We start from the raw sequence: 26,115 nt of genomic DNA on the forward strand, positions 1-26,115 counted from the left end.
CACTTACCTTGAATTTAACATATATTTTGCTAATAAATTTACCTTAATGCTAAACATTTATGACATTTGGGAGATGCTCTTATTCAGACCGACTTACAATTTTATCATTATACACAAACAGAGTTAGGAGTCTTGCCCAGGCACTCTTATTGGTATAGCATAGGATCCTGGCCCAGGCAGGGGATTGAACCCCAGTCTACAGCATAGGAGGCAAAGGTGTTCCCCACTACACTAAACCAAGCCTATACACATTACCAAATCTTGATCTAACCTAACCCTGACACTATGTTGAACCCAAGACCTAAACCTAGCCCCCACCAGGTCCTAAACCTAACTTTGGTACTAGGCTAATCCTAAAACTGTTGAGAATCTATAGATAATCTATTGTGGGCTTTCCAAATACAATAAGGCCCAACATTACACTTATAAACCCATTTAGTCACCCCTCATGCCAGTACTTGCAGTACATGCATTGGTTTGCAGTCACCTTTCCCTCCACGGGGTCAAGTGGACCAAAACCATGCCAGTAAAATGCCCCCACAGCATAACTTAGTCTCAAGATCCCATCTCATGCATTCGGACCTGTGCTGTTCTCTTGATTTACTCCACACATGCACTGGTCCACTTGTGGAGAACATAGTGAAGGATGACTCATCTGACCATTTCACTTTTTCTGCTAGGTTTGAGAGTGGTCCACCACCCAAAAGTCCAGCCAGCGTCACTCCCTATGGTCAAAAGCTGACCATTGATGAAGAGCTAGTCAACAAATTTAGGCCAATTTGAATAGGCCAAATGTAGGCAAACCAACAGATCAGCTTTAGTCTCTAACTGTACATCAGTAAGAAACTACAAGGACAGGGGTTCTAATAAATTGGCAAGCGAGTTGATATGAACGTATGATGTCATCACCATCACAAAGCCGAAAAAGCCATTTTAATTGTGCAGCCTTAGTAGGGAAGCAATAAACTCGTACAATAGTCCAGGACTTTGTGGGAACATCTAGAAACTCTTTTATTTTGATTCATATCAGTTTATATTGAGCAGACAGGCAGAGAAAGAAAAAACATTGCTCTGATAGCGCTAGAAAATACAGCGGAAAAGATGGCGTGCTGAGGGCTGAGAGCATTTTAACGTAATCTTTATTTAATGAGAGCAGGTGTGATTTGTATATACATGGAAGCCATTAGATCAGCGTGAGATGGGAAGAAAACGCAGTGGTGTGTGAGCGTGGGTATGCATCAGTGTGAGTGTGTGTGACGGTGGCGGAGGTTGGATTGAAGTGAAAGGGAGTTTGACGGGGTGGAAAAGCAATCGGAGGAGCGGTGGGAGGGAGAGAGAGAGAGAGAGAGAGAGAGAAAGTGTGAGCGGTTAAGACCTACACACTGCAGGTTCATGAATGGCACTGATTACACTCAATCTTTCTCACTGACACACCGAGATGCGCATCCACACACAAACACACACACACAAACACACACGCATATGCATACACACATGCATGGGCCCTGATCCCCCCCCGCGTTTTATTCAAACTCCACTGAATTATTGATTGGCCTACAAGCTCGTTACAGAGCAAATCTGGGGCAGGAGGAAAAATCAGAGGCAAAAAACAGCTGGAAGAGAGAGAGAGAGAGAGAGGCAGACAGAGAGAGAGAGGCAGACAGAGAGAGAGCGAAAAGAGAGAAAGTAGGAGTCAGAGAGAGAGAGAGAGAAGAGGGAGAAAGTATGGGTAAGAGAGAGAGTGAGAGAGAGAGACAAAGAAAAGGAATTTAGGGTGTATAGTTAAAGAGTTGAGACAAACAGAGGGGAAAAAGTAATATGAGCATTCAAAGGTAATATTGATGTGATACAGTGATTAACTAGGAGTACATTAATCAACTCCTTCAGCTCTCTTTCAGTGTTCATGATATTTGCCTACAATATAGTGTGTTTATACTCTATATACCGATGCTGTAAACGATACTGGTCACTATTAATCCAAAGGGTTTCCTCATTTTTACCATTTTCAACATCAAGATTAATAGTGGAGATGTTAAAATAAGGAAATAACGCATATGGAACCATGCAGTGACCAAAAGTATTAAATAAATCAAAACTCTCCAATTTTAAACTCTTTGTAATAGTTCCTCTTAGCAGTGATGCAGCTTTGCACATTAATTATGAAATAATTTTACAATTTGGAATTTTATTATTTAAACAAATGCACTTTAAGCATTTATGCTGTAAAAGCTTATATCAAAATGTTTTTGTTTCAGGAAATTTACATCACATATTTTCCACACACTAAGTTATACTGTGGTTAAGCTATACTGGGATTTATTTATTTATTTAAAACTTGTACATACAAAAGTATATATACACATATATGTGTGTGTGTGTGGGTGTGTGTGTGTGTTCTAACAGTGGCCCACTCTGAGTTTTCTGAGAGAGACATTCATGGACCTTTCAACCACCTACAGCCCACTCCCCCATCTCTCTCTCTCTCTCTTTCGGATGTGCAATTAAATCATGAGGGATTCAGTGTGTGTGACATGCCATGACCAAGTGTGAGACTGCAGGGTTTCCATGTTGGGGTCGGAGAGTTCAGCTGCTGAAAGTGCATTCAGCTCCCTGAGAAACCCCAACACAGTCATTCCACACAGCAAACCCTCTCTTCTCTTCTCTTCTCTTCTTTTCTCTTCTCTTCTCTTCTCTTCTCTTCTCTTCTCGTCTCTTCTCTTCCTTTCTTTTCCCTTTCTTCCTCCCTTCCTTCTTTCCTTTCTTTCTTTCATTCTTTCTTTTGTTCTCTTTCTTTTGTTCTCTTTTTCCTTCCTTCCTTCCTACCTTCTTTCTTTCTTTCGTTCTTTCTTTCTTTCTTTCTTTCTTTCTTTCTTTCTTTCTGCCAAACCCAAGCAGCTAGCTTATATCATTAGCAGTGCCAGTGCTTTAATACTTTTGGGTGAAGTGCCCTCATCACCTGCTCCTTCACCCTGAAACAGGGGAGAGAGACAAGCGACTGAGGACAGATCGAGAGATTACAGTCAATTCTGTTTCCGTTACTCTCAGGAATCCCACTTGATTGACTTGCCTGAGCTCATCCAATGACTGCTGAAACGCTAATTGGCCACCTTAAAATACGGTGTTACTCAGAGCTGTCATATTGATAAGAACAGCAGACGGAGTGAAAAGTACACCTTAGACATTTCCTTATTTAAAGCTGTGCTATGTGAGATTTTAAGATTTTAAGATTCGGCATAGTTAAAAATGTATGCAGTACTGCGGTGCATTGATAGGGATATTTGACCAAGATCTTCAGTGGAAAACAGCAGTGATATTAACTGTGTATTAATATATTAATAGGTGCTTTAGGGATAGACACACTTTTCACACAAGAGTGATCACTTTCGATTCATCTTAGCAACGTGTAGGTTCAAATGTTCAAAATCTTAAAGTAATCTTACATTAAAAGCAGAAAACTTTGCATAACATAAATGTATAAATACTAAATGGAAGATTACAGATCTTAGCATTGCCTGACTTCAAACTTTTTGACAAAACTCAGCTTTTTGAAAACTTTTTTTCAAAGCATAATAAAGTTCTTCAGAAGCGCAAAGGCCGAACTGAAGACGTCAGGAGTTTTGGAGCTGGTGGGCTGCAGCCTTGAAGGCTTGCTACAAGTGGTCTTAATTTTATTTGACTCTGAAAAACAGTAACTGAGAACATCTAGCTCTCTTCAAAAGAGCTATTGAATAGAGCTGCCATGATCCATTCATTGCTTTTCTTTTTCCTTTGTTTAAATATGAAATAGAAATAACATCATGCATTCAGATAGCTAGTACATACTATTTTCAGCAATAATACTTTCTTTTACTTTCTTCTTTCTTTCTTTCTTTCTTTCTTTCTTTCTTTCTTTCTTTCTTACTTTCTTTCTTTCTCCTTGCTTCCTTCCTTCATGTGGTCAATTGCTAAATTGATCTCAAAAGAACTGGCTCTGCTAATTCACCTATTAACCCTGAAGATCAGCGCACAGACTGCTGGTCACCATAGCAACGCAGTAAACAGTGTCACCTAGCTAGTAGCTAACGAAAAGGCAAAGAGAAAGATTTAAGATAAACATCGATAATTTGGATAAGAATGGAATTATTTGCATTTATAATCACTCCAGCTGGCTTCCCATTCCACCTTAAATGGTGCAGCATTCTGGCACCATTTAAGGTGGAACAGAAAAAATCGAACAAGAAACTGGAGAATGAGAAGCGACTTCAGGCTCATAAAAAGTTGAATGTTTGTGGGAAATTTATGAGAAAATATTCTAATTTTTGAGGAAAGGTTTCCTGCCAGAGATGCAAGAAAAGCAGCTATGGCTGAGCTAAAGCTTAAACAGATAACAAAGTTGTTATCTTGAGAAAACAGGTTAATTATCTTGTGATCTCAAGATAACAGTTATTGTGAGATAAGAAAGTTGTTATCTTGAGATAACAAGTTAATTGTCTTGTGATCTTAAGAGGGCAAAATTGTTACCTTCAGATAATGAGTTAATTATCTTGTGATCTCAAGATAATAAAGTTGTTATCTTGTGATCACAAGATAATTAACTCATCATCTCAAGATAACAATTCAGAATATTACAGCAATATTCAGCTCATTGCCTCTCCGGACATCCTCACTAAAGTGCTGACAACTCTTTGAAATAAACAACCAACATGTATATAGCATGATAGCATGTATCCTCAATGTAACCAACATGTATATAGCATGATAGCATGTATCCTCAATGTAACCAACATGTATATAGCATGATAGCATGTATCATCAATGTAACCATGTATATAGCATGATAGCATGTATCATCAATGTAGCCAACACATATATAGCATGATAGCGTGTATCATCAATGTAATGTTTAAAGATGTTTGTCTGTTTTGTTTTGTCTGACGATGAAACCTTGGTATTCTTTATGTTTTAGAATTGGAGCTCATGAACTGTATTAAACTGATGATTTTACAAGATGGAGTGAGAGTCACATTTTTCACAGCCTTGGTGCCAAACCTCTGTTAACACTATGTGAAGTTGCTGATTATCAAAGTGCTAACAGGGAATACCAGCAACTAGCAACTCGAGAAAAAAGAAGAAAGGAAAAAAAAAGAAACACTGTGTCTTCTGTCTCAAATGTCTCCTCAAAAATGCGCCTCAAGATACCACAGATATTTTGGCATATGTGACAAAGGGGCGCTGCACCAACCCCTCTAGCCTGGACGACCCTTTCTGTCCCTGTCATGGTCATTAAAAGCAGGAACAGTTATTTCAGGACTTTTTCGGGGGAAGGCCCTGTCAGCCGTCTATCTTCCATCTGCAGTCCCTTGCAGGCATCCTCTCTCTGACAGATGCACAAAGGGCCAGGCCCTTAACCGCGTTAGCCATCATCATTACAGCCGTGTTTGCAAACTCGGCAGCTCCTAATGGCTCCAAATTAGCACTTTAGTGCGGCCACTCGATAGATTCCTCATGAGCCGGTCAGCAGCATGGATTGATCGTCCCTCTTTAATTACCGACTGGCTACCTTCAATCCCTTCCGTTCCCTCCACTCAGCGCTCTGAAGGGATATTACCCCCCCCTCCTCTCTCCCTATCCCTCTTCTACTATGCCTTTCTTCTCCGTTTTTCATATTAAAATTGAAACAGTGGAAATCTTGCTCTTTTTGAAGCTACAGCTTGTGTGGACCGAAGGGTGGGTGGGTGGGTTTACTTTCCAAAGAACGATTCCGGGATGGCAAACTAATTAAAAGTCAAGTGATGCTTGTAACTCATCTGTTCTTGAACATCCAGCCAATTCAAACACATAATTTAGCAGACTTGAATGCTTAAGTGCCTATTAGATTATATGATTGAAAGTCTATGGGCTGATCATGCTGCGCAAGCTAGTTTGAGGTATTTTAAGCTGCCATTTTAAGGTGAAGGGAGGTGTGGGAAGGTATTTATAAGGGGTTCATTAACTTATTCCCTGTCGGCCGATAAGAGATTAAATTGGAGTTCGTTTTAAAAAAGTGCAGGACTTTAATAACACTGCAGAAACTTTCTAAACCCAAGATAAGGCTGGTTTGTGGAGGGCTTGAGTTTTATCAGAGGTGTGAATGCAATAGCATGTCAGTGGCCTGTAATGAAATCTAAGAAAGAAAGAAGAAAGAATGAAAGAAGAGAATAAAAGAGAATAGAAGAGAATGGAAAAGAATTGAAATGAAAAATGGTGAAGAAGGAGAAGGGAAAAGAAGAGAGATGAAGAAAAGAGAAGAGAAGAAAAGTGAAGTGAAAAGAAGGGAATAGTGTAGGAGAGATGTATAGAGAAGAGAGGATATGTAAAGAGAAAAGAAGGGAGAAAAGGAGAGGCGTAGAAAGAAGAAGAAAAGTAAAGGGAAGATAACAAAACAGAATAGAGAAGAACAATGAAGAAGAGAAGAGATGTAAAGAGAAGAGATGGGAAGAATGGAGAATATAAGAAAGAGAAGAAAAAAGGAGCTCACAGAAATAAAAATAAGAGAGAAGAAGAGAGGATAAATAAAGAGAAAACACAGAAGAGAAGAGAAAACTGATCAATAGAGGAGAGAGAAGAGAAGAGAAGAGAAGAGAAGAGAAGAGAAGAGAAAAAAGATCAATAGAGGAGAGAGAAGAGAAGAGAAATAAATAGAAGACACATTAAAAGAAGAGAAGAGAAAACTGATCAATAGAGGAGAAAAGAGAAGAATATGAAGAGAAGAGAAGAGAAGAGAAGAGAAGAGAACAGAAGAGAAGAAGAACCAAAGAGAACAGAAGAGAGGAGAAAACTGAACAGTAGAGGAAATAAAATGAAGAGAAGAGAAGAGAAGAGAAGAGAAGAGGAACTGAAGAGAACAGAAGAGAAGAGAAAACTGAACAGTAGAGGAAATAAAATGAAGAGAAGAGAAGAGAAGAGAACAGAAGAGAAGAGAACAGAAGAGAAGAAGAACCAAAGAGAAGAAGAACCAAAGAGAACAGAAGAGAGGAGAAAACTGAACAGTAGAGGAAATAAAATGAAGAGAAGAGAAGAGAAGAGAGAGAAGAGAAGAGATTTTGGAAGCCGTCTTGCAGTTAATATTAGGACTGTTCACTTTTACTGGTTAATTAAATAAAACCATAAATTCCAGGGAAGGCAAATGGATTTGTAATTAAACAAAGTGAGTAAAATATTAGTCCAATAAACTGGGCTCCTTCAAATGAGCTTAAAACATAAAGCATCTCAATCACCTGTGTCAGTAAGATCTCAATAACCAGAGAGAGAGAGAGTGAGAGAGAGAGAGAGAGAGAGGGAGAGAGAGAGAGAGAGAGAGAGAGAGAGAGAGAGAGAGATAGATTGACACATAGACAGAGTCTTCCAAGTATCCAGTGGATGCCTCAGTAATTGCATTGGAATCTTACAGGAAGGAAGTGAAATGCTGTCATCAACAGCAGTGATATGGTCTTTAAAAAATGATCTCAAAATTAATGCATTAATAATGCATTAACAGCAAGTTTTAAACATCAACAGCATATTTTCCTAGCTTGACCTTTTGAACTGTCTGTAGTAGTGCAGGCTGAAGCCCTGCTGCTTGTGCGCTGTGTTTTTCTATGAATGCATTTAAATGGCTTTGAAAATGATTCTTTAAGCACATTCAGCAGACTTCACTGGACAAGAAGCACTTTTTTAGGATCAAATTTAAGCAAATCAGCAAATAAGATTAATTGCAATTAAATACACAAAATAATGTGAAAAATTTAAATCAATTATGTCAAATGTTTTAGAACCTTATCTTTACCCTGAGAAATCTGGAGTTATTACAGATGGTTTTCCATATACTTGACTTAATGAATTATTTTAACAAATTATTATAGATTTGGTTTAAAAATAACATACTTAAAAACATAGTTATGCAATAAAATGTGTGCAAATTACATTTGCATTTTTTATAAGTAAGAGTTAGCTCTTTGGCCTATTTTTCTGTTTGTTTTGATATATAAAAATAAATTATTCAAATAAAAATTCTAAATTTAAATTTAAAAATGAAATATAAATAAAATATCTCCCTTTTATACTTACAAAAGTGGTATAGAATGTTTAAACGCAAATGAAAAGTAATATATATAAATTACAATGTGCTTTACTGTCCTGTGCAAAAGTTTTGACACCCCTGCTTAAATAGTGTTCTGTTGATTTTCTAAGTTAAAATTATTTCCTCACTTCTGCACATTTTAATACATAGTTATTGTTTATTTGCTGATTTGCAACCTGAAAAAACAAAACCAAAATGTGGCCTGTGCAAAAGTTATGGCACATTTCATATTTTCTGTTTAATGGTTTTCCTCAATGTTCATATATCTCCAAAAATAGAAATTGTGGAGGAAAAGGCCATATTTAAGCTCCCTGTAGAGGATGTGCTGGCTTATTTTCAGCATCAGCAAAATGGGCACCCAAGATTTTGCATATTTCTGTATTTATTATTGTAAATAATCACAATTTTGGAGGATTGGTTCCAAAAACAAACATGTGTGAGAGAACAAAGGGTCTTTGTGAGCCCTATGGGGGTCAGCCTGGAGGTGAGTGAAACTTGTGGTCAGAAGGGAGAGACGCAGCAAGGCAGGCCGAGTGCCGCTGACATATCTGGAACAATGACGCTGTGAAAGATAGATTGCAGTAGATGTGGCTACAGACAGAATGGAAAAAAAAAGAGCACGGCAGGAATGGAGACAAGAGCCATACGTGGCTCACTGGCCCAAATCAAAGCTCTCTTCAAGCGCTGTCACAAACGCACCTGTTTGGAGCAGACTGGATTCAGTGGCAGGCACTCACTGTTCTGTCCGCTCTCTTTCTCTGTCTCTCTCGCTCTCTTTCTCTCCGACTCTCACTCACTCTTTTTCACCATCTTTCTTTCTCTGAGCTCTGAGCTCTGGATATATGAGGTTTTAACAGCTCTATGCATGAGTGATGCCCACCCAAATTGCCTTCTCCGCTGAATGCACCAGCTTGACATATAGCAGAGGAAGAAGGTCAGAGTAGGAAAATCAACACAACAAATAAGTTATTTATCTCATGAATAAAAGCTAAAGTGGAAGAGAAAAGGCAGGAGCACTGCCAGGCTTGTGGAAGGGGGCATGGCTTCAATACAGTCATTACAGGATGTGGCTAATAAAGTCTGTCAATTGGACAGTGGCTAAGAGCAAGACTCTGATTGGGCTATACTACTACATTTTGCCAAGGGTCCATCTCAGTACCTTTAGTCAGGGAACATAACTGAACCATAATCCACTGAAATGATATTTTCTAAGTTGTACTGACTCCACACACCCCGTCTCGTCTCCAGGCTTTTTATTTTATTGTTCTGTTTTAAAACATTCGGTTATGAAAAGGTACAAATACGAATTTTTCACCTGGAAAAACTTATTTAAGGTTCACAATCAGACCTTAAAACCACTGTTGTACCTTTGAGGGAACATTTACATTGTGTGTACCTTGATGAAAGAAAGATGTACCTGCACAGAACCTTTATTTCTAACAGTGATAGAGCACTGTAGCATCACTGACGTGAAATTTAACAAAACGAACTGGTGACGATGGAGCGAAAGCTTGAGGAACAGGCCATTAGAGCTTTTGAAGCCATTTTATTAAAACCACAATAAAATGGTGTGCTATGATACTTTTAACCACACCGGAAGAGTCAAACTGTGGACGGCACAAAAGAAAAGAGCAAAACAAAACCTAACATTGTCCACTCCAAAACAAAGAGTACTTAACTAACCTACAAAAAAGGAAACAAAAGCTAACCACTCTACTCCCTGGCCAGTAATCAGTGGCAGTGCCTGCCCTCTGACCTAGGGAACTAGACAGAGTAGACTTCTACTTGATCTGAATGTATAGGTATGCCCCTCTTATCGGTTTGAAACCCGAGGTGGTACAAATAATCAATCTCTTGTAAAACAAAGTGTGCAGGTAAAATAATAAACTAAAGCACTTCCCCAACACAAGAGACAAACTCTCCAAACACTCCAAACACAAGAGATTAAAAACACAAACTAAAAAACAACACACGCGATCTGTCCTCTCTCCATCATCTGTCACATCTGTAGCATGTGATCATGTACCACAGTCATCCATCAAGTTAGCCTGACACAGCCGTCTTACTGTTCTTCTATATTATTCTATGTTTTTTTCCTAAAATTTTCAATTCAGTTTTTAAGTTAAGCACATGAAACTCTGCAGGATCAGCCTATATGAGAAGAGTGCTTTAGGGACCAATTGCACATGTTTTTTGTACAGTGTTCATTAAAACATGATTTTTTGTCCCATAGGAAAAGGATTATAGTACATACATAAATTGCTGCTGTTGGAGAAAAAACTCAAATCTTCATTTTTTCAGTTTTTGACATAATCTGAAAATGCCTGTTGCTCTTTACATTGTGTTTAAATTTCACGATGAATGGACCAAAACAAACGGCCCAAAATTACTTTTTGTTTGTTTGTTGTCCAGATTTCACATCCATAAAAACCTGCAGAGAAGATCACAATCTTGACATTTCTGATCTTTGTTTGTAAAGTCAAATCATCGCATTGGAAGACACATTTAAGCTCCTTCATTCTCGTATTGGTTGATACTCAGCATTAAAAGACAAATTGGGAGATAAAAAACCTAGACTGGAATGATACTATAAGTCTGGCCATTCACCTAAAAATGTCTAGACAAGCTCTCTGGTCAGAATTTGACACCTTGCTAGAAGAGTGCTTACACAAACTGTGCATCAACAGATGGACTTCAGTCTACTCCTGCAAGGTGTAGCTGCAAGATATGGGTTTCTAATAAAGTGTCATCCTGTCTAAAATAGAGACAAGCACATCTTCCCGAAGTGCTGATGATGTCACTTTCCACAGTAAATAGGAGAACACCTGCGCCACAGCAGCTCCTGCCACTCAGAGCCCAGATGTGTGGAAGTGGATGCAGCTTGGGTCGTGCCCTCGAAAGCACACCGGGAGGAAACTCCCAGCAAAACTAATAGTCCGTTTAGGCAGCATCTGTCAGGATCTGATTTCCAGACATATGTGCAAGTGTAGAACGCTGCGCATCACCTTATTCACTCCACATTCGATTCAGTTAAGAGACGGGTATATAAGAGATCGTGGGAGGCATGAGCTGCAAGCGATAGTATAAATCATATGTTCAAAGGGCACAAAGAACAGTGGAGTTCAGCGTCCTCCAGACAATTCTCTGGATGTGAGCGAGTGCGAGGGAGAAGGAACAACGTGGAAAAAAGAAAACAAAGGTAAATCAAGGCTCTCGCTAACCACTTCTACCAGGTGGAGAACATGGTCATGAGAATGAAGAGCCTTGTGTCAGCAAGATTTCATGATTCCACTTTGTATGAATAGGTTACAGTGGCCATGTTTACATGCATCTTAGTAATCTGTTAATAATCAGAATTGAATATGTCTACGTGTACACCTCATTTGGAAAAGACTAGTCCTATTGAGGCCATTCGGAATACAATTTCTATCCGACTGAACGAGGTGGGTAATCCTATAAATAGTCCATTAAATAAAACAATAACCATGTAAACGCCTGTATCCAATTGAATTCCCAATCGGAAAGTTTAGGTACATTCTGCGCATGTGCATCGTGTCATAGTGAAAATTTATAACATTCAACATGGTGGAGCAGAAACTGGTCTGCAGAGGAGACAAAGTTTATGCTCTGAGCTTTAAAAGACGGCGGTGGGACGGACGTCCAGCTTATGTGTCTCTGAACATGACGTCTTCCTCTCGGCCTTCTTTAATAAGGACATGTGAAGGACGTTTTCCTGAGTCTGACATCATTTTAAAGGAATTAAAAACACAAGCACTGCTCACTGCTGCTCATCTCACTCTGACTGGACTCACGCGATGTTTGTTGTGACGGTAACGTCTACACTAAGTGGTTCTGTATGCATGGGCACAATTTTGGATCAGATTACTTGTAGAGATGCATGTAAACAGAGATTTTCATAAGACTGAATAGAGTGTGCATATAAACACATCATTCTTAAGTCTTTGCTAAACATAGCCAATGTCAGAAAAAGGGTACTGCACCATACTATGTGCAGACAAAGTAAATAAACCCTCCAAAAGTGGTCCACTAGGTCCAACTGTACACCCTAAATGAGTTTTAAAGGTGCCCTCTATTCACTTTAACAGGGGACAGGTGCAGGACATTTGTACCTTTCCATTTTTTAAAATACAAACCTAAAATTTAGCTTAACCTAAAAAGGCTATAGTCTAAGGAATAGAGTCAATGCAACGTATATTAACAATAATAATAAAAAATAATATATAACCATCCCTATTGAGAAGAAGTCAGTGGTGTAACTAGGCCCCAGGTGCAAAAAATGCCCACCCAAACACACAAAAATAACTTTCAATTATTGAAAAATGGCCAATTATTTCCTTGTTATTAGTATGTCACACAAAAAGTTTATGTTCTCAAGGAATGCCACTCCACCTAGTAGCATCTACCCTGCAAAAAAGTATGTCTTGTCAAGTGAAAACATGTTAAATCTAGCCAATATAGCTAAAGCTATATTATATGTAAAGCTTTAGCATTTCTCATAATGAGATTTGCCGTAAGAAGATTATTGTACTTATTTCAAGATGTTTTAATACTTGTTTTAAGTAAATCTATATTGAGAAATTGATTCAAGAAATAAGGCATGAAGCATGTTAAATGATCTGCTAGTAGAAAACAATTTCTCTAGATGTAGTCATTTGCAAATGTTTAGACACCTCTAGTCAAATTCCATGTTTTGTTGATATTCTGAATTCAGAGCTTACAGTTCTGCACATTTTGATGCTTGTCTATTTGCTGAATTTAACATATTGTGGGAAAAAAAAATTAAAATAAATTTTAAAAAAGTGTTAAACTCTTTTACAAGTGACACGGTAGTGCAGTGGGTAGTCAACCACAGCAAGGGGGTCCTAAGTTTGATTCCCTGACAGTGTTCCCTTTGGCTCCTTTCTGTGTGGAGCATGTTCTTCCTGTGTCTGCCTGGGTTTCCTTCCACAGTCCAGGCGAATTGGAGATACTAAACTACCCCCTAAGTGTAAATGTGTGTCTTTCCTTTAATGGACTGATGACATGTCCAGGGTGTTTTCTGGCCTCCACCCACTGAGCGCTTGGATAGGCTCCAGCTCCCCTCATGACCCAGAAGGATAAGTGGTTAAGATGATATCTACATATGTATAGTCATAAACAATCTTATAATATCCTTAAAACATCTCATAATGAGAAATGTTACATATGCTGACTAGATTTACAATGATTTCATTTGCCAATTTGATTTTGACAATTTAATTTGAAATTATTTTGCAGTGTAAAATTAACGTAATTGTTTACATTAAACGGCCTATTTAAGAATTAGAACTAAAGAATGGATGATGTTGCATGTTCTGAAGTATCCCCCTGGAAACAGTTACAATGGATGAGATGTTTTATTAATAAGAGGGATTTAATAGACATCTAGATGTAAAAGATCTAGTTACACTACTGTAAGGAGGTACAGTCTCTTATTCTGAGTATAGGTAGAATCATACATTCATACATCATCTAAACCGCTTATCCTACTGGGTCATGGTGGGGTGCTGGAGCCTATCCCAGCTGTCATTGGGCGGAAGGCAGGATACACCCTGGACAGTCCATCGTAGGGCTAGGTGGAATCAATGATACCTTTTATGAACAGGGATTTTTAAAATACCAATTCAGCTTTGTGTGAAATTCACACTTCCAAACAATTTCTAGAGGTCTAGTATATAAGTTCAGAGAAACTTCGTAGTGCAAACAAGCATCTAGGCTGCATCACGACTTTCCCCACTTAGCACATTGAGTAAAACAGGCTAAGGTCAGGACAATTTTGCAGACTTTGCCTACTACTAAAACTTTAAATGAAACAATGCTTGGGCTGTTTAGGGCTTCTTCTGGTTTGATTAGAGTCCTTTGTTCACTCTAATAAACTCTCAACTAGGCATATGATTAGCACGGGATCTGTGTCCTGTCGCTCAAAGTTTGCAATTAAAAGTTAATAATCTTCATGCCTCGGGACTGTTTATCAAACGATACAGTGAAAGTGCAGAGGATTCCGAGTGCTGTGAAAAACGAGGAGCCCAAAACTCTTATTTATTCTTCCCTCAAGGACACTCGATTTTGCCATAGTTACGCCGTTCTAATTAATAATTTGCTCAACAGCTAATGAAAACCAGCGAGGTAGGTTCAGCCCTTGTGTTCCATTCAGAGTTAATATCTGCCGAGGCAAATATTTCCTAATGGGCAATTCCAGAACTTAAATTACCAGAGAATGCTTGGGAGTGTATTACAACTTGTGGGGTTAGTTTGCATGACTTTTATGTTGTCTTTCATCTTAGAGTGCATCAAAAAAGAGAAAGAGGCATGGCGGTGCATTAATAAGTTAGTTCAAATGGGTGAAATAGATACGGAGGAGGGGAAGAAGATGCAAAAGCAAATTAAACCGGCCTAGAGGGTTCATCGGAAGAGGAACGCAAGGACAAATTGTTAAGAGCTTTACAAATGTCAGCTGCTTGAAATCAATAATGGTTTAATCTTTGCGTGCTGTGCAGGCAGATACCACTTTCCTGGCTCCCCCCTGGTGAAACGAAAATGCTAGCAAAGTGTTGGAATTGTGACACTGCAAGGAAGAGCACATGATTCTCTACTTTTCTGAAGGCGATCTGTCCTCAAGTGACGCTTGGGAGACACTGGAGATCGGGCAGAGAAGGCTGCCTGGACATATAATTAGCCTCCAGGGTCCCACTGAAGGAAGCCTTCATTCAGAATGAAGCCGAAAGGCGCCACCACAGGTCAAGTTGAATCCCAGAGTCCCACTAAAATACAGTCCGAAGTTCATAGGTCACCCTACAAGGGGCTGTTTTGAACTTTTCCACATGGCTGTGGACTCAAGAGGTTGATAAAGGGATTCCTGAATGGAAGACCATGAATTTTATGCTCCGGATAGCTTGTGGAGAGAATTCTTGTCAACCTTCCTTCACAGGTCACAGAAGTAATATAAAAACCCTCTATTCATCATATTTTTACAAAGTTTGTGAGGAATAAAAAGAAAAGAGGTGGCCTCAATATTGGATTCTTACTTTCTTGTTGAAAGTGGAAAAATGAAAAAGCTGAATCATCCGAGAACAACATTAATCTTACGGAAAGTTCAAGATGGTCAAAAAGTTGGCAAGTAGTGATCTAACTCTCTCTCTAATATCCCAGAGAGCAAATGAAAAAGTTTTATGGGCTTTATATTCAGGGGCTGTTATCATTTCATTGCCTAAACTTAGCGATGTGCGATCAAAATATCAAAGCATCGGCTGGAAGTGCCTGTCCTCCGCCGTCTGCCGCAGAGCTGGCAGATCACGGTGTGAGCGATGGAGGAGTTATGAGGGGGAATTGGGAAGGCTGAGGTGTTTTCACCGCCTGTCAGGTAAAATGCAGCGGAGAGGAGCTGCCACACTCCCGTGCCTGTCATCACTACTCCTCAGACTGGGCCATCCGCCGCCACGGTAACAGACAGCCCGGAGATGGCTGTGATCCCAGGCTCGCATATATTACTGCACAGGTTACTGTGATAGTCACACATGGACTCCTAGTGCTGTAGCTACAGCATGGGCAGGGGCCAAAGAGTGGCTGAACAGATTCAAACTAAAAATCTTAACACTATTTATTTATTAAATAAAAATAACAAATACTAACATTACAAAAATATAATAATAATAATAATAATAATAATAATAATAATAATAATGGTGATGATGATGATGATGGTGATGATGGTCATGGTTTGTGATGACACTGATGACAGTACTGTTGCTGATGACGATGATACTTCCATTACTCCATTACTACAACTACTGATGATGATGATGATGATGGTAAGATGGTAATGAGGATGACTATATAAAGACTACGTAAAGAAGATAATGACGATGATAAAATGTGTACTTATAATACTTATAATAATAATAATAATAATAATATAAGTAATAATAATAATAATAATAATAATAATAATAATAATAACCAGCACTTTTGCTTAAACCTTTGATAACAAAAAAAAATAATAATTAATTAAACTCCAGAAGTCTAATTAATGGTAACTCTCTTTTCTCTAAGTGACTAACTTTACTCATGAAGGATTGAAGCCAGGCAGATTGAGGCTTTCAGGATGAGTCCCTTGGAGCATGGCGTACTTTTAAATTGATGGTGGTTCATTAGACTAACTAGGCCTCGCTGAGGGAGCCCCAAAACAATACCATAATCAGGACCCAATTAATCAAAACCAAGTGAGGGTAAGAAAGACAGGAAAGGAAAGTGTATGCGTATCGCTTTTCCCCCAATCATTTCCCTCCACTCCCTCTGGTGGCTGAAGGAGCATAACTAGACGGCACAGTGGGTGTGGATGTGGGAGTGGGGGTGGCAGCTGAGGTGTGTTATTTAGACCATACTGAGGCATGTATAATTACTCATTCATACCCATTTGCAGTGGAGTGGGCAAGCATGGACCACAATTTGTCTTTCCTCTGTCCCTCTACCCCCCCTGACTGCCTCCTCCCCCTTTAGATCATTAGTTTCACTTTTCATTAAAGAAGATCAATAAGGCGAATCGCATTGTGGTGGCCGAGCCACAAACCTCTCTCTCTCTTTCTCTCCATCGCTCTACTTCTCTCTCTCTTCACATTTCCCTCCCATCTACACGCCACCACAAGCCTGACCACCAGGAGGAGAGATAAGACATGGAGGTGTAGATGCTATGTGTATGTGTGGTCTCTCTGCGCTGTAGATAAACCCACCAGGTGGCTGATTGGAGCCTGAACATAGATAACCACAGTGGCTGGCCAATAATGCAGAAACAGCAACGCTGAATAATAACCCAATAAAGTTTAATTAAGATCCAATGACCTCTCCAGTTTAATAATGAAGATGGCAGGATTCGCAGCAGGAAATTAAAACCGAGGACTTATGGCACCGGCAGGGGAATGTGGTCAGTGAAAAATCTATTTTTCATATTGGACATTATTCTTTTTCCAGTGGCCTCATAACCGGGCATAATTTTGGATCTTATTTAATCTTAAATGTAACTAGGTGTCTGTTTTGGTTCATTTAAAGTGTCTCACTAAAAGCAATAAGGTCTATAAGCATTTTGATAAGAAGACTCTTTTACCGAAGGATGTGATTAGATGCCTGGTGGTTTGTATTAGCTTAGCTTTGATTTTCTTGTGACAGTAGCGCATGGCCTGGACAAGCAGCACCATGAATTCCCTTTTTTGAGATGCCTGTGTATAGATTCTATTCTCTTAAACCAAATTCCTGGAAGGATAATAATGTGTAGCTGTACATTTACTGGCCACCACCATGTCAGTGTCACTGTAGTCACTGAAATAGTACACGCTCAGTGGTCCTGAATATTGATGAACAGGGTAAAGGGGGAATAAGGAGTTACACACAGAAACAGATGGACCACAATCTGTAACTGTAGATCTACAAAATGCACCTATACGGTAAGTAAATTGAAGAAAAATGGCATTCACATATATATATCTGCATCTGTAAGTCAGGTCCTTTGTGCCACACCAAATACTCCATTATCTGTCATATGTGAAATGTACCAGGTACAAACACAACTGCAGAAATTTCAAGAAACATTTAAGCCAATAATGCAAGCATTGCAGACTGTTCATTCATTTGTGGATTATGGTTTCAACCTAACATTTTGTTAAAGGGTTTTTTCAGTAATTCCGGTGCAAGTTTGTGTGGAAATCCTGAAGTAATGGCTCACCGAGTACTGTTAGCCGAGCTGGACGGGACCTCATGGCTGCCTGGATGGCTTGGCACTCAAAGACAGCATCGTCCATCAGCTCAACTCTCTGGATCCTCAGGTGGTGCTCCCCGGAACTGTGATCTCCAACCACGGTGTAGCGAGGGTAACCTGGAGCACAGAGCACAACACATTCAATCATCAGCGCCAGCATCAGTCTCTTCTGTAGTGGTTTGCTGAGTACACTTGGAAGTGGGTATTAGAGCCTTCAAAATGGATGGGGATGGTTTACCATTCACAGACTTTAACATCCAATGAAGTTCAATTGTTCTCATTCCATAATAACAAATGCTAGAAGTTACTCTTGGTGACTGATGCAACAGCAACCATTTGTTATCAACTCCAATATCTTGTCAGGCCTGTCTGATCCCAGTGCCTTGTCAGGTATATCTATGTTTTGTAACCTGCTCCTGAACATAACCCTACAAGATGATCCATTGTACTCTCTAGGTAAGAACATACACTGTATATTTCAATATTTTACACAAATATTAAAACCTTATTATCTGTTCATGCTGCTCTTTTGTCATTGTTTGCTATCCAGCGTTGACCAGAGGAGGATGGATTCTCCTTTTGAGTCTTGGACCTAATCCCATTTCTTCTTTTTACCACTACACCTTGTTTTCAAGTGTCGCCCTAACCCCTTAGAACTGAGTTACAAGGGGTAGTGGTTGAAATCTTGCCCTATGAACTGGGACAACCCTCAAATTAAAAAAAAAACAAACAAAAAAAAAAACATTGCTTCATTAACAGCTACTAGCGGTTCTCTGTAGACGACCCAGCCTGTCTTCAGTGATAGCAGAGAGCAACCTCACTGCTGGGCCTCGCTGCTGTTCCATCTTAAATGGTGCAGCAGTTACATTCTTATGCTTCAGGCATCAATAATGCTGGACTATTTAAGGTGGAACAGGAAATTTAGCTAGCTAGCTATTGAGACATTAGCATTAACAATTTTTTATGCTTGTTATAAAGAAAACAACCATAATGCATTGAAATGACATTAAACTAAGATAATACAATGTTTATTGGAATTTTTTAACAGAGAACATGCTCACATTTGTGGATTTCTTTGGTTGCTCACGCAGCCATCTTACTGTTTTTGTTTTTTTTTTTCTCATAGCACTCCATTTGGAGTGTCTCTAAAAGCCTCCATTTGGAGGGCCATGTAGCCCTAACAATTCACCCTACCCCTCTATCTCAACAAAAATCAGGACACCCTAACCCTAGATGTGAACGTGCAAAACAGAGGGCTAAAGGCTAAGTGGTAGGGGCAAGGGGTGAAATGGGATTGAGCCTTGGTCTCTCTCTCAGAGTTTCTTCCTCTTGCTTGTAGGGAGTTTTTCCTAGACACTGTCACCATTGGCTTGGAACTAGGTTTTTCTGTAAAGCTGCTTTGCAACAACGCCTGTAATAAGAAAGTATTCTCAAACTCTCTTACAGGTAAAAAAAAACCTGTGATAAGCATATTGATGACTATCTACCTGTTTTATACTGCCCTGACAGGCCCAAAGCCAAAGAGACTGATATCTGTTCTGTTGGTGCATATGGAAGGAGATTCATGGTTAATAATATATCAAGAAAGAGGCAGGGTACTTCTGGCTGAACTGACTGTTTTACAACACGAAGCAGAGATGGAGATGCCTTTTAAAACCCTTGAGCTGACTATTAGCTCGAAGTTTGAATAGGGAGTGAGCACAGACACTTTGGTCCATTGGGGAAAATAAAGCAGATAAGGACTAACTTCGTTCTGGAGAGCTTTACAGCACGTTTCACAGCCCTCTTCATGTGAATGACTTCCACAGCTCTCGCGAGGATCAGTCTTCCCTAATTATAAGAGGCATCTGAATTTAAACAAGATTGGCTATTCAGGAACATCTCGAGAAATGTGCAGGCTTTCAGCGCTACAAGCACAGGCTCTCTTTTCCAAGGCCCACTCATAATTGATTACCGCGAAGAGAGAGAAAAAGAGCCACACATAAAACAGTTTTAAAGATGATCTAGCCCTGTTTTTCTAAAGCAAGAGAATTTAATCCAACGCCTCGGCTTTGTGCGGCTAAATTTACACCTCGGATGTCATTCTGTACTCACCACTTAATATCTCCACTGACCCTCCCCACCTCGTTTGGAAGTCTGCCAATGAATGCCTGGAGGTAGAATATTGATTTTGCACCGTCCATCGATATGAGTCATGTTCGCTCCAGCAAATTCCCAGTGACATAACTGTCTCGCTGCGTGGGGCACCACCTGCTCCACAGGCCTCTATAAGCCATACCTCACAGCAAGTGGATCTTTATTATTCCACACTCTGAAACGGAGGCTCGTACTTGAGGATATTGAAAGATCCGAAACTCTGACCCAGGACTCTATACATGACAGTTTAAGTCTTCCCTTGTTCAGAACACATCTATCGTCCAGCTGAGAGGCCATTTCGAAGTCACCTGTTTCTTTGAGTGCACTGTGCAGTCTACTGCTTGTTCCTGCAGTACCCTGTTCACCATCGCCTACACCGCACGTAGCAGTGAAGCTTGAAAAAGGTATGTACTTTAACATATTGTCATCAAAAAGGGAAAAAATAGACCAGACTTTGGGCATAATGGCTTTTAAGTCCTTGAGCCGGACTGTTGAAACCACTGCGCCACAAAATGCCAATTATTGCCTGCTGCCTCATTGGATCCCATTCACCTTTAATAGACCATGAAGTGCCCCTCATTTTCCCCATCGAGGGGAGAGGCGTAGCCAGTTATGGCACTGTGTGTTTTATCTGCCCACATATAGCTTTTAATCTCTCTCAGCGAGTGGGATGATGGCAGAGGAACAGAATGACCCAAAAAACAAACATTTAATAACCCATCACAATAGCCAGGGCTCACGTGACTAGTGTTCTATGTTGCACTTACTGCAACCATGGGAGGCTCAAATTAGTCAAGGGATGTATTTTTCATAAACCATCTATGGTTTCCTACAAAGCAAGCTGCGCTACTGCAGACAGACACCAAATATCAGCCGATGTGTTTAACGACACAAACCAGTCAAGTCTCACTATATATTGATGGCCGGTCAAAGCAAGTGGAACTCACTAAATAACATTAATGGCCACTGACTCTGCTCGATATTGTGGTTTATTCTCCTGCCAAGAGATCAATGGATTTCCTGAAGCATCTATTAGCACTTAATGCCTGGCTGCAAATCTTGAAGTCTTCCTTCATCTGTCGAGGGAGAAGAATATGTAATTTAATTCTGTGAGAATTTCCAGTGCGTTGTGGACTCAAGGTCATCCTGAATATCATCTGCATACACACAGTTTAACAATGCCTACTCATTCATCATGCAACCATAAGGTATGACCCCTTTTCCAGCACAGGCAACAATAGTTTGACCCAACAAGGGCTTGAGGAAAGTCAGCTCTGCACCGCACTCATGCATACTAAATTCATATGTGGCCTTGTCACGAGCCAAACTGCATCTTAACATATGCTACAATCTAGCTACAGCTTCCAAGGGCAATGAGGTAATGTCATGCTACTGTACCTGAACAGATTTGCACCCTCTAATACAGGACAAGAGACAGCACCAAAGTATATGCATCTTTGTCTGACCAAGACTCAAGCTTAATAGGGGTTTTATCCAAGAAGGCCACTGTGAGCACAAGGGATCAGGACAAACCAACGTGGCATGCCTTCAATCTCTGTCAGGCAACCTAGATGAATCTTATCCTGGGTGAGTTGCGCATAAATTCCCAAGCAATGTGCACAACGCAAGAGTGCAATAGATCAGAGAAGGGAATAAAACGATGCTCACATTGATCACAATGAATCCTGAAGACAACATATGTCACTGAAAACAAACAATGCAAAATAGCCCCATTAGGGGTAATGGATCCATCAGGGCGGGAATGGATGAGTCTTTATAGCCAATCAATGGCAGGGGAAGTGGAGACAGGGCATCGGTGATTAACGACTGCATGGGTGAACAGGTGTATCTCCCTGAAGCATCTTCGAGAGGAAAGAAGACACAGAGAATGTGTTGATAAGCTGCATGACGACAGATTCTGACATGATCATGGATCATGGCAAAAGCAAAGGTGGATGTTGCACAGAAGTTCCAAATGAGGAGAGGAATTCTAATTTAAGAGATCACCTTGTTGAAGTATAGATCATGACAGAAGCAAGCAAGCAAAGTTTATTTATATAGCGCTTTTTGCAACAGGTGTTGTCACAAAAAAGCTTTACAAAAAAAATCAGCATTATAGAAAGAAATCCGGGTCCAAACCCCCATGAGTGTTGCCAGTGATGGCAGTGGCAAGGAAAAACTCCCTAAGAGAAACAGGAAGAAACCTTGAGAGGAACCAAGACTCAGAAGGGGAACCCATCCTCCTCTGGTGGACACCGGATAGTAAACATTGTTAGTACAAAAACGGGGAAAAACAAAAACGGGGAAAAGCAAAAACGGGGAAAAGCAAAAGCAAAATGGAAGTTGAGAAAACACCTCTGGATGCTCCAAACCAGAAGAGATCAGGAGAATAATTCCTAAACCATGATGTGGAACCATACATCATGGCAGAAGCTAAGTGGAATTTGAGTGGATCTCATGGGTTGCTTCGAATCAGGAGAAAGAATCTGATGTATGAATCTAAGGTGTGGAAGTGTGGACTGTAACAGAACCTGTGGTGGTTGAGAGAACATCGTTGAATGTTCCAAACAAAGAGGAGAATTGTAATGTAAGAGACCATAGTGTGGAAGTAAGGGCTGTTTTCACACCTAGTTTGCACCAGAGTTTGGGTTTTTGTGACACTGTATCGTTTTCATTTGGTTTGGTTGGTTTCGCATTTTAAAGCTTATCAGATGAAACATTCTTTGGTTTTATTTCGTTGATAAAGAATTTGGTGAGGTTGCTGGTGCTCTGTTACTTTCACATTCATCTAGCCTATCGCAGTATAAAATTCAGATCTATCCCTCAAATATATTCTAAATAAAATGTACAATCCTACACATTAAGATGAATGAAGGTTACTGATGCCTGGCCTAACATACTGAAACACTATTCGAGAAAAATGGGACAAAATCAAATGCTTCTATATTATCTTATTGTTGCCATTTTATCTGGCATTTTTAGCAGCAGTTTGTGCTTCAAGAATATGAGCATGGGCAGAGTGTTCAATCTGTCATAATGGACCAGACTAAAGAAACGTTTGATTAGTCTGCTCCAAATATTTAGATGTGAAAGCATCCTAGTTGGAATTTGACAAGATGTCATGGGTCATAAAACTAAGGTAAGAATGGTCCTGTGCTCTCTTTTAGGGCACAGCTGCTCTTTGTCATATCTGATTTTCATTGGTAATGCCAGAACTGTGGGATCTACTAAGTTCAAAGCCATGTCACATTGATTAATCCTCTATCACTGGTGAAAGCCAAACAATCTCACAAAAGCAACATCTCTCTTTTGTGTGTCCTCAAAACCCAAGTCCACTCTCTTTTTGTCTGTTTGGATGTTCCCATTTAGCCGAGTGCAAACACAGCCCACAATGCATATTCATAGAGTTTGTGTACATGTGCAAGTCTGTAGCGGCCCTGAGCAGACTCCTTTGATTAGAGCCTCGGTGGAAAAACAAAAGGACCTGGCGAGCGAACGTGGGGGACCGATGGAAATCAGCTCTCTTTGTCTTCTGATTTATTAAAGCAAATTGCGTGTGATTTCTCAAATTTTGCTCACTGTTCCTCTGCTCTGGAGCAAACTTGCCTTCCGAGACAGCGAGAGAGAAGCACACTCTGTGAGCAGCAGAGTGGGCTGATATTGAAATCTATTGCACTATACAAGGTGCCACACTTTGTTTTATGCGTACGGCTGCTCGCCTGGCGTACGCGATCGTAGATGTGTCATTATTCTTTATTGGAGAAAGTGTTACTTGTTGACGCATGCGGCAGTGCTAAAAAGAGCAGCTGTGGTGCGATATTTTGTAAAGTGCCTTCCGCTTCAGTGACGCGCACACAACCCATGTCCCTGATGCCTGGCTTTTAGAGTGCTCTTTTGTCCCAAGCAGCAGCTCTTAGCAACTCCAAACAAACAAATAAACAAACAAGAAATCATACACATATATGCCATGAGCAAGTCCACAATCAATCTGAATTAAGAGCAAGGAGGCAAGGAAGGGCAGGCCCTTATCCACTCTTGTTTAGCACTGTTAAACAGAGAGTTGATACAGAATTGCAAATGTTCTTGCTTCCCTCTTGTTCTTCTCTTGTGGTAAATCTAAAGTGTTTTCTTTGGGGACTATTTTGTCTAACATGCCTTAAATTTACCCCTCCGCCATATGCTTTAAGCCAGAACTACCATAAAACTATCGTAAATCTGTTTTATAGATGTTTAAGGCAGTGATGAAGTGCATATTGTGTGTTACCAACAATGCATTGCCTCATTCCTCTTACTTGTTTTACATATAAGTGACGAACAAAACATGAAAATATTACCCAATATATTTGTTTTTGTTTGTGGTCTATTTATATTAGCACAGGAAATTAACAACCCAAGTTGTGTACAAATGGTTAGCAGAACATCTATGCATTAAAGAGAGCCGTGGCCAGCCCCTGGGAGCCTGATAACCATGACCTGGGAAGCTGAGGGGATTTACTTGGTTGCCGTTACCCACTGAGGTTTAATTAAAGTGCACTATCAGTCATAAGATGGCACAGAGGCGCTGCCGCAGAAGGTCAGAGGCGACGAGACCCAGGATCTCCAGCGGAATACATATTTAATGGCACGGCTCGTTCCAGCTCTTGGCTCTAAGAAGGCCTAGCGGGGTTTGCATCTTGCTTAGCAAGAGGAGCTCTGGGGCAAGAGGCGAAGGTACGACCGCAGACAGGGGAAGCGATTCGCCCTCTGTGTGACCTGGCAGCCCACGGCTCGCCCCACAAATCCCAGTGTCATGTTTAAACTGTCTTTAAAAGTGAGCAAAGCTTTTGTCATTTGGAAATAGACACAATGGGCCTGATGATGGGGCGGTTTCATGCGCAAATCCAACACATTCTGCTCGCATGTTATGTGCAAACTCCAGTATGTGCATGAGCCCACATACAGTTTGTAGTCCAAGTAAATGAAAATATGAAAAAAAAAAAATCAACTTCTTTCCCTCACACATATGCATTTGACAGAAGACTGTGCAGAACTTGCAAGGATCTTGCAGAAAATGGGTGGAGAAATTGGAAGTACAGCTGATTAATGAATCGACTGGAATGACTACTAATGACTGGTTTTGTGTGCAATTTTCCTTAAAAAAGGTGTAAATTTGCAGTAATATTTTAAAGACGTGGTATTAGGAGACAGTAACAGCATGCACAGCAGCTAGATATTTGTCAATAGAATAATTTATCAACGCTTTCAGCTTTCACATTATGCCTTGATGTGGCTGCAACATGCATACAAACTGTATTCTGTGTTCTTGTTTCATTAGTTCTGTTCCTGTTTTCTTAGCCAGAGTAGAATTATAACTCTATATAGAATGTTTTGTTTGGAAAAAACTTCATTTATAGTACTGTACAAATTATTCATTTTTCAGTGCCAAAAAAAATGTGTTTTGATGCTTCTTGGAAATATCTCTTCAGTTCAATCATAGTTTATAACATTTGTATTTGATTTTTTTTTTCTTAGTAGCAGCTTCTTGATGGCTACACATTCTTTCGGATCTATAGCATTGAGTTGTCTTCTCACATTGGAAGCATGGACAGAAACAGCCGTAGATTTTAGATTTGAAGCAAGAGTGGAGCTTGATTTTCTCCTCTCTGTCAACTATGAAAGATTTAAGTGCTGTTTATTTGATGGCGAAAGCTTTGGTGGTCTACCAGGTCTTGCATTTCCAGGTCCCATTTTCCTATTTTTCTTGAAACTCCTGTTTTTGACCATCTATTTTCTTTTGACCTCAGTACCCTGCACCTCACTAGCATACACAGTGAGTAGATGGTCCTCTCTGCAGCCCTAGATCATTTATTTCAGCAATGTGGTGTGTGCACATATTGTGGTCACATTTAGGCACTTTCTGCTCTGCACTCGTGTCTATGTTAGTGTGGACACACTTGACTGAATGTTTGTTTTTCAGCATTGTGGAGATATTTTGATTAAATTCTTATTCTCAAATGCTTGACATTTATCTCTAATTCAGAAAAACAGGTAATATGAAACAATGTATGAATTTGCAAGGTGGTTCAAAATGATTTATCTGATTTCAAAGCACCGTATTTTCACAACCGTGAGGCGCCTA

The 26,115-nt window shown here is 39.9% G+C and overlaps 1 protein-coding gene across 1 annotated transcript in view; it reads right to left on the bottom strand.

Moving 5' to 3' along the window:
* kirrel3b (kirre like nephrin family adhesion molecule 3b) overlaps positions 1-26,115 on the bottom strand; it is a 282,884-nt gene that overhangs the window by 76,029 nt on the left and 180,740 nt on the right. The window contains exon 3 of the mRNA XM_036585496.1: positions 17,829-17,978. Within this exon, the coding sequence (XP_036441389.1) occupies positions 17,829-17,978 (150 nt within the window). The remainder of the gene's footprint in view (positions 1-17,828; positions 17,979-26,115) is intronic.

The sequence above is a fragment of the Colossoma macropomum genome, unplaced genomic scaffold (assembly GCF_904425465.1).
Source record: "Colossoma macropomum unplaced genomic scaffold, Colossoma_macropomum, whole genome shotgun sequence".
Taxonomy (NCBI): domain Eukaryota; kingdom Metazoa; phylum Chordata; class Actinopteri; order Characiformes; family Serrasalmidae; genus Colossoma; species Colossoma macropomum.